Source organism: Gadus morhua, chromosome 3, assembly GCF_902167405.1.
Source record: "Gadus morhua chromosome 3, gadMor3.0, whole genome shotgun sequence".
Classification (NCBI taxonomy): domain Eukaryota; kingdom Metazoa; phylum Chordata; class Actinopteri; order Gadiformes; family Gadidae; genus Gadus; species Gadus morhua.
In genome coordinates this window covers 3,646,585-3,662,175 of record NC_044050.1, presented here as the reverse complement: position 1 = coordinate 3,662,175, position 15,591 = coordinate 3,646,585, and the positions used below count along the sequence as shown (strand labels likewise).

The 15,591-nt window shown below is 45.3% G+C and overlaps 1 protein-coding gene across 1 annotated transcript; it reads left to right on the top strand.

Annotated features, from left to right (window-relative positions):
- Nucleotides 1-594: 594 nt before the first annotated feature.
- Nucleotides 595-3,219, top strand: LOC115540860 (uncharacterized). Its single transcript, XM_030352457.1, has 2 exons — nucleotides 595-1,013; nucleotides 1,360-3,219. Exon 2 carries the CDS (start codon nucleotides 1,659-1,661, stop codon nucleotides 2,889-2,891), a length of 1,233 nt encoding a protein of 410 aa, XP_030208317.1. The 5' UTR covers nucleotides 595-1,013; nucleotides 1,360-1,658; the 3' UTR covers nucleotides 2,892-3,219.
- The last annotated feature ends 12,372 nt before the right edge of the window (nucleotides 3,220-15,591 follow it).

The window sequence follows — 15,591 nt, the reverse complement described above, 5'->3', positions numbered from 1 at the left end:
GTATCCTGAAATCGTCCTGAAGAAAGACTACCCCTGAGGTAGTATTTTCTCTGTACGAAATGTAAACTACCTTTTATGTGTGAATGAGGCCTAGAAAGTCTGTATTTCTCACACCACTTGAGTGAGCATGTTGATGACGCTTCGGTCTTTATTTGCATGTCATAGAGTGGCACCCTAAATGATAATCAGCATTTTGCCTTTTGTTCGCTGAATTGTTTAAAAATATTTTAATGTTGGCACTGCTTTTCAGTCATTCCTGTTGAACGCTAAAAGATAGGTCTTCATACAATAATCATACAATAAATTACAATACGTGAGTTCACAGCTAAACGAAAATGTTTTTTTTATTATTAATATTGACAACAGTTATAAGGTCCAATCCTTCCACTCACTGTTTTCTCAGTTAAACACAGAAATCAACTCCATTTGTCCCAGTGTTTGTTATTTGTGAAATGAAGCAAAAAAATACGCTCTCTTTCTCCGGTAACACAGTTGTTCGCGACGCCTTTCTTCTTCAGCGTTTTTTCTATAGAGGGTTTTCACCGACGTCACGTCTTGGGCAGTAACCCGGATGCGCGGCCATGTTGGAGGCACTCGATGTAAACACTGCGCTGTAATGAATGTAAACTCTGCGCTGGATAAACGAAAACGCTGCGATGGATAAAGGTCATAAACCCAAGAAAAGCTCGTCAAACGGCGTTATAGATGCAAAGGCATACAGGGAAGGACTTGGACCGGGCGAAAAAGCACGATATTTGAGGAAGTTAGATTTGATTGGTGGTGCAGATCCCTACGAGTTGGCTCCCTCGTCTTGGATCAATGACGACCCGGAGAGTCTTCCGTCTGTTTGTTATCCTGACATCGTAAACTACCTGGTTTTCTCGCCAAGCCCATACACAGCGGAAGACCTTAAAGCGTACAAAAGTTTGGAGGCCTATAACCAGATGGTGTGTGGATGGGTGAGGGAGATTCAATACCAAGTCATCGACGACAGATGTGTTGCGAAGGCCAAAGTAAGTAATGCAATAATGTCTTTAATCAACCTAACCATAACTGTATGATATCATTGCAATACCCAAGGTGTAGCCAGGTGATTCTCAACCGTTTTTCATTTCAAGGACCCCCAGTTTGATATGCAGTCCACAGACCACAGTCTAGATTGCTATGTACACTGTACACTATCAACTTTATTTATAGTGCATTTATCACTATCAGAGTTTATAACCTCTGGGGGCCTGTGTGGCCACATTGTGAACAAGTGATGCAGATAAGCCTAACTGTTATTCATTTTTTTAAAGTGAAACGGTGAGAAACTATTTTGTTATTCTTACTTATTTGGTTGTCATGTCTTTTATTCAGGTTCTCCATTCTCAATCAATCCGAGAAACACCCCTGGAACCCTGGATAATCGCTGAGAAGTCTGGTCGGATACTTGGAGCCCACTGCACGTGTATGGCTGGCCTCGGAGAGACGTGCACACATGTTGCTGCATTATTGTTTCTCATAGAAGAAACAGTGAAGTTGAGGGACTCAAAGACAGTGACGCAAGAGAAGGCGTATTGGCTGTTACCTACTGCACTGTCTAAGGTGGAATACAGGGAATGCCGGAAGATTGACTTCACTGTAACCAAGAGGTCTCAAGTAAAAGAGCTGGCAGGATGAAATGTGCTGCTCTTGGACAGCCACTTGAGGACCCAAGTGATACTTCCACTTCTTCTACTGTTACAGTTGGGAAACCGCAACAGCCAACCAGTGATGAACTGTCATCATTATTCAGTGCTCTTAGCGCGACTGGATCAAAGTCTGCTATTTTGTCCCTGATTGAGCCTTACTCTGACAGTTTTGTTCCAAAATCAATTGGAGAAAATTTACCTCTTGTGTTGACGGAATTGCGAAAAGACGAAGCAGTTCACATGGACTATAGTGTTTCAGAGGAGCAAGCAAAGGCAGTTGAGGCCGCTACAAGGGATCAAGCTTCCTCTAAACTGTGGTTTAGATTTCGCGCTGGTCGAATCACAGCATCTAAAATGAAAACTGCATGTTGCACTGATCCAAAACAGCCAGCTCAGAACTTAATCAAAAGTGTATGCTATCCTGAGTCATACAGATTCACATCAAAAGCCACTACCTGGGGATGTAATCATGAGAAATTTGCACGTGATATGTTTATAGATGTACATAAGGAATCTCATGAAAATGTTAAAGTACACGACACAGGTTTTTTCATAAATCCAAGTGTGCCATTCTTGGGTGCTTCTCCCGATGGCCTTGTTTCTTGTGATTGTTGTGGTGTCAGTGTAATTGAAGTGAAATGTCCATTCTGTGTGAAAAGTGACATGTTGGACAGTGTATCCTATTTGGAGAAGGACAGTGAAGGGAAACTGACACTTAACCGAAACCACCAGTATTTCTACCAGGTGCAAACTCAACTTGGGGTGTGCAAACTGGAATCTGCCTATTTAGTTGTTTGGACAGAAAAGGATTTGCACGTTGAGTGCATTTTATTTGATGAAGAGTTTTGGGACACAATATGCCAGAAAAGCAAGAATATTTTTGACACAGCCATTATGCCAGAGTTAGTTGGCAAGTTTTACACAAGGCTTTCATCTACCATGGCCAATGTGTCCTCGCAACCTGGAGTATCTACCTCGGCTGAATCACATGGCTCTGATTGTGCTGCAAGTGCCAGTGGCCAAGAAGAAACCTGGTGTTTCTGTGGCCAGGTTGAGTTTGGAAAGATGATTTTGTGTGACAATGCAAAATGTCATATTAAGTGGTTTCACTACTCGTGCATTAATGTCAAGGTTGCACCAAAGGGAAAATGGTATTGCCCAAAGTGCCAAAAGCTACCTAAGTTTGAGCCAAAAAAGGGAAAGAAACCTTTGAAGTAAAAAAACAAAACTGTATTTTTTAGTGGACTGTTGTGAAGTTACGCACTTCAGGCACTTTGTTTTAATGTTGGTTAAAACAATATTTAATTTATTTAGAAACGTGTACCTTTTTTGAAACTGTTCCTTAAATATTTTTAGCATTTGATTTCAAGTTGGTGAGATTTTGCAATGCTATACTGACAAAAAAAGTTGTAAAACTCAAATTACATACAAAATTATGTTCGCACTATAGTATACTGTATATACTATAATTTATAGTACTGTATAGTTTATAAGCTATCTGTTCTGATAACTGTGTGGTTTTCCTTTAATAAATCTGTGTTCTGATGATAGTGTTATGATGTGTTCTCTTCCACAACAATACATTAACAAAAACTGTAAACTAACAACCATTTATAAATAATTTTAGGCTATATAGTCTTTTTATTGACAAAGTGCATATAAAAATATTCTTCAGTCAAAATCAACAATGGATGGGCAAAGGTTCACCAGAGCACAACAGACAAGTCCAATCTTATCAATGGTACAATAACCATCACTATCTTTGCACATCAAGAAATCAATTGGTAATATACCCCCCAAGATGGTATATTTCTGGCGCACGCTACCAATTACACACTCAACATGAATCCTGACATGGGCAATTTTTCTTGTGGTTTCTAAGTCAACAGGAGCCAACTGTGACTTTCCACGAGTGAAGGCTGGAATTTTTACATGAGCCAATATACAACCCAAAGTGGCAAGAATATTAAAGCCACGGTCAGCAAGGACAAGATCACCAGGAACTATGTTGTCCAAAAAGCCACAGTTTTCAGTTAGGTATTTGTCACTGACTCTTCCTCCCCATGCATTTGAAATGTAAGACACTGTGCCCTGTGGTGTAATACCAATCAAGAATTTAACTGTGTTATGGTGCTTGTAGGAAGACCATGTTTCTGCTCTGGCTATAAGGTTAGACGGACGTTCTATAAAAACCTCAAAACAGTCAATAATAACAGCACATTTTTTCCCAAAATGTTTCCTGAATTGCATTGGCATAGTTTTTTGTAAATGCTCTCTTTCTGGCCATATGATAAGTGGTTTCATACGAATAAACATGACATCAATGACATCAGTGACTATCCTAGAAGCAGTGGCTATTGATATGTTAAATGCATATGACAGGAAGGTCGTGGAAACATTAAGCCTAAGGCGCATCAGTGTCAGCATCAACTGCTTAAACTTATCAAGTGAATTCTTCACAGGGAGGTGGGGACTAAGGAATGTGAAGAGTACCAACAGTATCTGGTATGTAGGTAGGCCAGTGAAAAATAAAACCTTTTCATCATTATCAACAAATGCACTTTGGTCATAGGTAGTGGACAAATGTGCAACATCAGAGCACAACTGGATGTTTTCAGTTCTAAGATTTTGAAGTTCGCTGGTCATAGCCTCAATTAAATCACCAGTCAATTCACTTTGAGTCTCTGTGCTGCACAAATTGCTGCTGATATAACCACTTGTAGTAGGGTCATCAGTCTTAGAATCATCAGTCTCTGCAGCAACTCCAGCACCAGCAGCAGCATCAGCAGCAGCTTCTCTCAGTCTCTGCTGGGTTCTATTCCCACGACGGCTGTAGCGTGATGATGTCCCAGCTTTTTCAGGAGACCTTTGCTGACCTGTCATTCCGACAGATGGCACCCAATCTGGGTCATCCTTTTGATAAAGGTCAGACCTTTTACCTGGAATACAATGAGAAATACAGCACATTGTAGCTCTACATTTTAAGAACTGTGTTGCTACTGTAGCAGGCTATTAAATATGATCCTAATCAGATATTAAGTCAATAATGCAACATAAAAACATGTCACTTACCTGACAAGAAATGGGCCGAACAAATTCGGACGTTGTCCAGATTTTTGCCACGTAGATCCTTGTTCAGCTTCGCTAACCACAAGCGCCTCCTTTCCTCTGACAACTTTTGGCATTGTTCTCCTTGATTAGTTATAACTTTTGGCAGTCTGTAATACTCCAAATGTTTTTCGCGGTCTGACCGATTGGTACAGCCAAAAACACGGCAATAATTTACCATTTTCCACGAAGATATTCGGGATCTACTGAGGCGTGCGCTTTATTTACCTTGGCGTGCGGTTTATTTACCTTGCCGAGTACCTCCAACATGGCGACTGCCGGATTGATGACGCGCTGATGACGCGCCGTGAAAACCCTCTATTTGTCTGTAACTCATGCTCCAAACTTTCAAAGATCGATACTTGGATGTTGTGGATGCAACTGAATATATGATGCATCGTTGCAGCAACATTTAAGATGATCGCGATGTGTTCTGCCCGTTCTCCCTCCATGCTGTCTGTGGTCAAACCAAAACAAGCTAAAGTAACAGTGGACAAACTTATCCTGCCTCTTGCGAACTTAGACCCTACGTCATATCCCTCCCCTTGCAAGCCCACCCCCCTAAACCCCCTGTTGATTCGAATGATGTCTGAATGACATCGATGTCCGCAAATAAAGTGTGTGAATCAACATCAGGGTCAAATCTCCTGACATACAAAAGTGGCGAAAATGCAGAGGACATGTGTGAAAACAGCTCATGGCATCTTCCAATCGGTATTTCAACCTTTTCACAGCTGTCCTTACTCGGACTCTGGCAAAATCTAAACCTAAGAACAATGAGCGCTGCATGCAGCCCTAACCTAACTAATATACAATTGTAAACAAATAATATAAACCACCCCGTGTGGTGGGAACTTTGAGCCACGTCAATAATTTTCTTCCTCAACTGTAGAATGAAGAGTCATCAGAACTTATACAAATTATGGTCATATATTTGGTTAATAAAGGTAAAATAACAAACAATAATCATACAAACAAACAAACAATAATACGAAGCTCAAATGGGAGTTTCCCGTGCGTCTCTCCAAGAGGCTCCGCAAGCAGAAATCCCAAGATGGGAAATCACCTGCAAGCTGAAGTCCGATGCATTGGCTAAAGCATGGACCTCTTATACAGTTTTGTCAGGATGCTGAGGGCAGCTGTGCCCTCCAATGAAACTAAAGAAATTGTAAACCAGGGCCTCGTTTCCCGATAACGATGGATCTTCGCTCGTAGGCCTACGATCATTCTCACGATAGATCTTGCGAGCCATCGTGAATTTCTTTTGAGCGTTTCCCGAAACTCCTCTTAACATGAACGCGCGTTCACTGCACTCACGACGTTCGTAGGATTGTAACTGTCTACTGACACGGTGCTGAAATGGGCTCCGTACTGAGGGAGACGCAGGAATGTTGCAGGAAAATGGGGTTAAAGCGTTAAAATATCTCCCCATCAAGGCCAACAGCAGAGTAGCCTACGAAAAGAATAGACTGCAATCATTTGAATGCTAAAGTCATTAAAACACAATTGATTAGGCCTACGTCGACATATGCATCGGTCCTAATCCTGAATGCACTGTGCGTACATTTTTTCACGGCCTTTTCCCCCCTTCCATATTACAAAAATCTAAAATAGCTTGCGTGACAACTAGGTGCTGATTTCTGAAGCATGCTTTGCGCAGCATAGAGAGCCGACTTTATCTGATTCTGCATAAGGTTTGATTGATTGGCGCGCATTCTCTAGTCTAGAATATTTGTAGACATTAAAAATGCAATGTTCCATTCATTCATTATAATTCAAACGCAGAGGCTAGGCATTGACACACGGCTATTGCTGACCCGATTTGAAGAGCTTGGTCTAGACCCTGCCCATATTGTTGGCCAGGATGATGTAGGCTATAGGTATTTTTACGCTGCCAAGCCGGCACGCCCGGCGATTTCACCTTCTCATTTCAAGTTTCCTGTGTAAAGCCGAGGGGGTCACCCCCTGGTCGTCACGGCGCGGGCTTTCTTGGTTCACTGGAGAAGGCTGGGCTGCGCACGGAGTCTAGACCTCTTTAGAATAATTTGCATTATTGCATGCTCCCGAATGTTTTATTTTTTTTATGAATGAAGACACCCGCATGCAATAATGAGTTGACGTCTGAGTGTAGACTACAAACGCGATTAACTATGGTCAGGGATGACCGTTACCGTCTAGACACGGTCGAATAAATAGTGAACTTCATCACAGCCTCACCAAAGCGCCTAAAGTGCTTAATGCAAACAATCGCAACAAAAAATGCCTGCAGAAATTATCCGACGCCCGCTGGTCTCAGCATGATTCATTTCTACAGTAGCCTATGTCTTCTGTCATTGATCAATATGAGGACATTTTAACCACGATGGTTGAATTAAAATCAGAGGGAAACAGCAAGTGCAACTCGAAAGCGACCTCCCACACAAGAGCAATGGAATAAATTGATTTTATTATATGCCTTGTGACGTGGCGATTGATTGGTAGGCTACATTTCGGCTGCGCATGTATTTTTGGAATTTTAAAATGCTGCAATAAATTATGCTGTCGTTGACTTCTAAAATGCTTCTATCTTTGCTGCTTAAATCTATCAGTAGTCTATGAGTAATATATCGGTGTAACCACAGTTTTTGGTTGCGAATTTGTGTGCATTGTGGGCATTCCGTGGTATTGGATGTGTTTTAATAAAACACATCCAATACACGGAATGTCCGCTGGTGACGCCACTGAGGCTATAGTAGGCTAACGATGCTCTAGCATCTTTCGTGTACCCCTGGAGTTCTCGTTAGCTACGAGTGTTTTCACAACGTTCCAACGATGCTTTCGGGAAACGGTGTGAACACTTTACGATGCTCGTACGACGCACTTCACGATCCACTTAAGCTAACGATGCTTTTGGGATATGGGGCCCAGATGTTAAACTATCGATTGAACCTCTTCAGAATGTCCTAAAGGTGGTCATGGCCGTGCCCTACCTTCCCCGGGAGAGGAAGGGGTCAGGAGAACAGGTTTCAAACACATCTTCACGAAAACAGGCACATTCCACAGCACTCAGAGAAACAGATTAGGAAAATTGAATTACCCATTACACCCTGTCCATATAATAACTAGCAAATAGAAAGTAATTTCTACACATTACCCTTGGACCTAGAGATAGCCTACCTCCCGTCTTCTCTAATTGAAAGGTATTAAGAAAGGTTTTGCATTTGCATTGTCACTGTAGCCACAAAGTCTGATACTGGCCAATCAACTTCTTTGTTGTGTAGACTCCTGTAACTGTCTGGCAGCCAAGTCAACTTTACCCAAACTGTATTGCAATTGAACTTGGTCTCTCCTCTGGCCAACCCTAAACTCTCCACGATTGTCTTTCCCCCTCACCTTTGTTTCCTTAGTATTTAACCCACCATGTGAGTTTCCCACAAGAATCATTTATACCCATCGTCAAATTGAATGTATGTTTTGTAACTTTGCTGCCTCTATCTTCCAAATCAACAAACATTTTGTTGTCCGAAGTGTCCAAAGAATCTCTTCCTCATCACACGTCAATTATTTACAACAATAAAAACTAAGGGAATCAAAAGTTGGAAAGCGTCAGTTTGCTAACAAATATGCAGCAGTAATTTCAACGAATACAGGATAGAGGTGTCAATCAAAGCACCCTGTTGACCCGTGTTGAGCATGTGCAAACGCAAATAGCTCGAGTTGCTGAATCTGGCGTTGCACTGCAGACACACGCAGGGCTTCTCCCCAGTGTGAATCCTCATGCTGATCTTCAGATTGGAGCTCTGAATGAAGCGCAACCAATGCGTGACGCATTGGTTGCGCAGCACCTGTAGGGCTTCTCGCCAGAGTGATGGTGTGTTCCTGAATCCTCGGACGCCAGCCTTCCGAGTTGCACTTTAACGTAATTTCCGGTCTCAGAGCATTTATAGCGTTCCCGTTCGTCTTTGTGATTGTGTCATGAAATTGGCTAGTCATTGAGCTAGTCGATTAGCCCCTTTAGCAAACCAGCCCGAAAACAAACAACACAACTTCACATTGTATTGCACGCACAGCAAGACCGTGCAATAGGTGGACGTTCCAGGCTCTTGGCCACGCTGTGGTCCGCGGACAGCAGGCTCAAGACCTCCACGTCGGATGCAGTGAAAAGGGTGTCATGGCTGTCCAATGACAATGCCCTCCCCTTTTCCCTGGACGCTCAGAATTCGGAGCTCCCCTTTGTGACTGGACATGTGGGCATTCACATGCAGACTCTCCGAGGTGGCGCCGTGCTGTGTGCTGCGGTTTCTAATGTCATTACAGTCTTCTACAGAGAGGAAAACGAAGATGTTGCCCCCTTGACCTAGGGGTAGCCAAGAGGGTATGCGTGCCCCATCTAGTGGCTTCGTGAGTCATTCTAGCGAAAGCCGACATTATAAAATGTGATTATTCGATTATTATAGTCAAAATCAAAAAAAAAAAAGGGGTGTCTACTTTTATATTTTACTAATGCCCCAAATGTATTTATATTTTTCAATAAGGAACTATTTTGCTAACCAATTACAAAGACAGCAGAATATTTTTTTTGAAATCATTATTTGCACAAAAGGATACTGTGGCGAGCAGACCGATAGTTCAGGGGGCCGGCGGCGCCGCCTTAGCCCCTGCCAGCGGCGGCCCCGTTGCGGCGCAGCCTTCCTCCCTGGTTGGGACGCCCGTCTCCAACAGTCCCTAGAAGTCCTGGGGGTGTGGTCGGGGATCACTTCCATCGTGGCCCCCACCAGTTTACCCACCAGTTTCCGCCGTAGGGGGGCGCTGGAGTGCAGTTCAAGGACCCCATCTTCCGTTGCCCTCCGGCGTCTGGCCCGTCGACGGCCACGCCGGCAGCTGGGACGAGGATGGGTGGCACGCTGCTCCATCCACCCGCAGTCCTCGACCAGCCCCAGCTGCCGACACTGCTGCGGTTCAAGGTCCGGTGGCCTGGGTTTCCGGAACCGCTCCTTGTCCTGCCCGGACTGTCATTGTGCCACGGGAGAGGGCTGGCCCAGCTGCGTCCAACCGGGCACCACAGCGATGGCAGCAGTGCTTGGCCGGGCCAGACTGGTCCTGGCAATCATCCTCCGTGGACAGCTGCAGGCTGGGTTGGTCGGAAAACTCCTGCTCCGCCCGTTCCGCTACGTCGAAGGCCACATCGAGGGTCGGGGGCATGATGAGGCGGACGTGCTGCCCCAGCTGCGGCGGGTTAAGTCCCTGAAGGAATGCATGAAGGGCTAGCTCATCCCTAGCCGCAGCAGGGAAGTCGGGGTAGCCACACCGGGCGTAGAACTGAATGTCCGCTGAGTAGGCCCCCTAAGCGTTCCCCCTCCCGGCGGCGGCGGCGGTTGGTTAGCAGCTCCCGGCTGTGGTTCATGGCCGCCCACTGCCCGAAACGCCTCTCCAATGCCCGGATCAGAGCCCGGAGGTCCCGTTGGTCCTCTGGGGCCAGGTCCAGGAGCGCCTGCACCGCCGTCCCCTCCAACGCCAGGGCGAGGTGGACAACCGCCTCCCCGGCCCCCCAGCGATTGTGCCACTCAACAAGCCCGACCTGGGCAAGGTACGGCTCAAGCTGCGTTGCCCCGGAGAACTTCGGCAGCCTCATCCGCCGTCCTTGCCACCAGGGGGCGGTTGACAGCTGCCATTTCTCCATCCGTGGGCCGCTGCGCTCCCACAACGCAGGGTGCGTCGGCTTCGGTTGGGGCTTCCATGGGCTCGACCGTCAATCCCAATCCTTTATCCGCTTGCGCAGGCCAATCCCACTTCTGACACCAATGTGGCGAGCAGCACGGGAAGGATGAGACGGGAGCCCAGGTTCAACCAATTATGCAGTTCTGTGCCCCATACACCGCACGACTACGGACTGCATTTATTAACGACCCACGAACATAACAGAAACACGGCACACCTGACCAACACACACAACACTCTCACTAATGGTCGCGATCACACAACAATGGAACTACACACAGTTAACACACAACCAAATAACACCCTGAACCCATTAACCCAACTTAACCTAGTAACAAACAAGGACTTAAAACCCCTTTCATCAACTGAAAACACTTAACTCCCAGGAACCCCTGCACGACCCTGGAGGGGTCGCCACAATACATTATGTACTTTGTACACATTTGTGTATTGGAATAATTCTATTTTGACATTCTTTCTTTCTAACTTCTATTTGTTGATTATGCCTTTTCCTTGTGGTCAAGGGTCAAAGGCTCCAGCTGAGAAGGCACCGCTATGTCTCCCCCTTTTAAGGATGTGGGGAGGTCATAAAGACACAACCCAGATCATATGTTGTTTCCTATCAACTGTTTAAGAAATACTTTAGTTATATGGGGAATCAGAGATGTATGTAGAAGGTTTAAATCATTCTACTATAAACTGTATAAGTAGTTCTCGTGCTTTAGCAGGGCTCTGGTCATGATGCACTTCCAAAGGAGGACCAGGCTTTTTAGCGCAGATCGGATTGAGTGCATTTTCAGTGGATCCAGGTCGTTTGCTTGCCATCATAGCACAGTGCCAGAGATCAGCCCAAAAAGCCACTCACGTTTTGCTTTTCTCACTTTCGTTTCAGACCATTAAAATAGGGCGCAACGTGTCACTCCCTATAACCTGATCGGCTAAAATGTATACTGTCACCGCCCGGTTCCTCACCAACAATCCATCCTGCACAAAATAACCATTAGCAGCGCTCCTTCCATCTGCATCAGTGACAACCCTGTCATACAGTGATTTCAAGGAGGAATCTGCTCTCTGTTCTGCCATGAGGTCACTGCAGGAAACAGACAAAAGAGGATCAGGAAAGGACACCGGGAATGTCTCCTTGTCACCCTTTTCAATCTGGTCAAGGTCCCGTTCAGCATGGCGCATGGCCCGTGTTACTGCACAAGCGGGGAACACCTCAGGAAACCCACATGCACCTTCATCCAGCTGTCCCATAACCAAGGGTGAAGTAGTCACAATGGGCGGTGGTGAACCCTTAGCCCACACACGACTGCCTGCCAGATCATTCCCTAGAATGATATCTACACCATCAACAGGCAATGCAGGGGGCACTCCCATAGCAACTTCACCCTGGACCAAACCACAGTTTAACACAAATTTGTGCAATGGAACAGGTGACGCTGTCAAACTCATGCCTCTCATGAGGACATAATCTCCTGTATCAGATTGATGAGAAAAAGGCAACACCGAACTCACAATATATGAATTAAAAGCAGCAGTATCCCTTAGGATTTTTACAGGTACAGAACTGTCGCTGCCCACCAAAGACACACTCCCATCAGACAGAAAAGCAGAGAACGAGTCCTTCAAACCGTCCATAACTTCAGCCTCCACCTGCTGACAAGAAATAGGCCCGACATATGGCACAGAGGTAGCACACACATTCGACCTAACCTGTACTCCTTCCTTCCCACGTCCAGCTTTGGGACAGTCAGCCTTCCAATGCCCCTGGCCCTTGCAGAAGTGGCACCCCTTCCCTAAATCCAATGGCACTCGACCCTGCACCGAACGCCCTGGTCTACTCAGGCCATGATAACGCGTTTCCTCCCACTTACTTGCAGTACTGAGCAACCCGGTATCGCTCCTGCTATCTCTACCGCTATACTCACGTTCAATCCTGTGTGTGAGCACATACTCATCTGTTAGGGTGGCAGCTTCTGCCGCAGTTTTCACTTTATGCTCACTGATATAAACAGCAATATGACTAGGAACAGAGTTTTTAAATTGTTCCAAAACAATCAGATCACATAGAGCATCAAAAGTATCTACCTTCACAGCAGAACACCAGCGACTGAAATGAGTACACTGCTCCCTCGCAAACTCAACATGCGTCTGCCTACTCGACTTCTCCCATGTCCGGAACCTCTGCCTATATGCCTCAGGTACAAGCTCATATGCGCGCAACACTGAAGCTTTAACTGTCGCATATTCTCTACTCTCAACTATAGTTAGAGCAGAGTACGCCTCCTGTGCCTTACCCGTCAACACACACTGCAAAAGTAACGTGCGATTGGAGTCGGACCACCCCCTACTCTCGGCCACACGCTCGAAGAGTGAAAAAAAAACGTCTGGGTCCTGCTCACAGAACCGAGGAACCAACCGCAAGCTACCCACAGCATCAAATACACCAGAGACCCTTGGAGAAAAACTCACCCCTGTCTCAGATCCACCCAAACTCAGCCTACGCTCCTCCAACTCAAGTCGCTTCCGCTCCATAACGAATTTCTCTCGTTCCGTTTTCGCTCTCTCCCGTTCCGCTTCCAGCAGAAGCAACTCCCTCCTCTGCTCAAACGTCAAACCAACTTCACTCAAAAGCGCATCCGAAACATCCAGCCGTGCACCAGCAACCTGCAATTTAGGTCTGAGAACCCCTGTTTCAAACAGATTAGCTTTCACAATTGCCTTAATGTTTTCCTTCATTCTTTTATCCCCAACATCCAACTCATAATACTCTGCAATTTTCACTAACTGTTCACGTGAGCAGCGCTCCAGACACTCCTCTGATGGAGCTCGCAAAAAATCCTCCACACTAGCCATTCTCAGCTCCAGCCAACCAAACCGTTACCGTGGTCTTGTCCCTCTAACTGCCTAATCAAAACTAACTAACTCACCCCCTAGTCTTCAGGCGTTTTTGCGGTGGGTATTTACGCACTGAAACCCGCAAGCCCGGTGGAGCAAGCAGTAAATGCCGACCCCACCAGCAGCTTGGGACGTGCTCCCGAGACAACTGCTCCAGCCACATTTAACACCACACTACAAAACCCCCCAGCAATCTTCCAAGGGAAGTTGCTCTTCACCTATCAGGGACAAAACAACGGCAACTCTAATGATCACACATAGGACAAAGCACAGAAAACACTACCTTTAGCACAATTTCCTCCTGTTACAGCCACTTAAATTAACCAAAACAAAATGGATTGCTTACCCTCTAGTCCAAGTCTCCCGCGTCAACAGAATGTGAAGTCATTCACCAATCACTGAACTTAACAAGCTACAACCGCTCACTAACGTAAAACCTAACAGATCTTACAAACTACCCAAATACAAACCCCGGTCAACCGGAAATGGACGAGCCCCCACTTGTCACCGCCCGGCTCTTGACGGTGGCAAAGATGGGAGACCAGACTAAAGAGTGAAATTAGCTTACATTTATTCCAAACCAAGAATATAAACAACCAAACATATATATAAATGTCAGTAATCAGTAGTGTAAGCATGTGTGTGAATGTGTGTCAAACAAATAGAACAAAAGCAATGGCTGCATCAACAAGAGCCAGCCCAGATCTGCAGAAGGGTGAGCCTTAAATAGCACCACACCAGCCCAGGTGTCTCATCAGGAAGATGACCCTCCCACGACCTGGAACCTGCAAAGGGAGAGCAAAGCAGCAAAGAACACAGAGGCCCCTAGTGGAGTGGTGGGGTCGTCACAATACGTTTTGAATTTATTGATGTTTGAGAATTATAAACCAGCTCATGTGGCGTCTGTCTTGAAACCCTCCTCGGCTCTTGACTGATTCCATCTTTGAAATGCAACTCCCAAGTTTGACTCGTGTTTCATCAGGGCTCTGGTCAGGATGCTTTCTAAAAGAGCACCAGGCTTTTTAGCGCAGATAGAATCTAGCAGTCAGCCTATAATCTATGCTGACTAGAAACCGTGAAATGTATTAATTAGTGACCGGGCTGAAGTAGCAATGTAATCAAGTGTGTAAGAGCGACATTAAAATGACCAACATGGTACAAATGCAAAGAAAATATTTCTCTTTACGGCCACAGCCATTTTTGTTGTTGAGTTGTATGGTCAGCCTCACTGAACTTGTTCTACTCTCAGAATCCAGAGTGAGACCGATCAAAAGGGGGCGTTCCTCCTGGGAGGTTTACCCCTTACGACTCGTACAGGTAGGTGTACCATACAAATGGATCACAGCATTAGTCTCATTGACGTTGAGGCTAGAGCTTGAAGACGTTCTTGCCCAAGGTGGATATTTAGCGATAACCCAAGGTAGCTATTTAGCGATAACCAAAGGCGGCTATTTAGTGATAACCCAAGGTAGCTATTTAGCGATAACCCAAGGTAGCTTTGGCTTACCATTGTAGACGTCGCAGAGCCTAAACAACGTCAATACCTAGAAAAACAAACTCAGGCTTATAGGCCCTACGGTTCTGTATTTCTTGTTACACTTGCGCTAAGATTATTAATCGATTGGAAATATGATTGTTATAAATCAGGCGTTTGCCTGTGGGGACCCCGTTTATATGGCTAAAGGCTAGGTGCTTGCTACATATCCGGGCGTATAAGCTAAATGATAACAACAATGCTTGGCTAATATAGCTGCAACAACATTGACTGTTTTGGGCATGTGTTGGTAGCCTGCCTCTCCGATATAAATAATTATTCAATGTTCATTTTTAATCATTATTATTATAACTTTGTCCAATTACTAAAAATACAAAAGGGGACCTACTTGTGCATACACATTAAAGGTCATGCTTATGAAGTGTAGCTTATAGCTGGGCTTCTTACCGGGCTGGTAGAACGGGCACACCAATGAAGCCATCGATAAGGTGGAGCAGGTAGGAGCACTGACGCAGAAAATCAATGAAGATCAAATACTTCCGACTTTGACTCATCTGGAGTCAGTCAACCCGTGCTTTTATAGAGCGCAACAGTGACCGCCCCCTTTTTGAAAAAATCTAGCTCCGGAAGTAAACTTCCCATACGTTTTCCCCCTTGACTTCTCGTAAAATCGTTACATAAAGAGTTTTAAGCCTGGAATCAAGCCAGTCGTCATGA

What these genes read in the sequence shown, in the direction of transcription:
- LOC115540860 (XM_030352457.1), top strand. Translation starts at nt 1,659, where the DNA reads ATGAAATGTGCTGCTCTTGGACAGCCACTTGAGGACCCAAGTGATACT.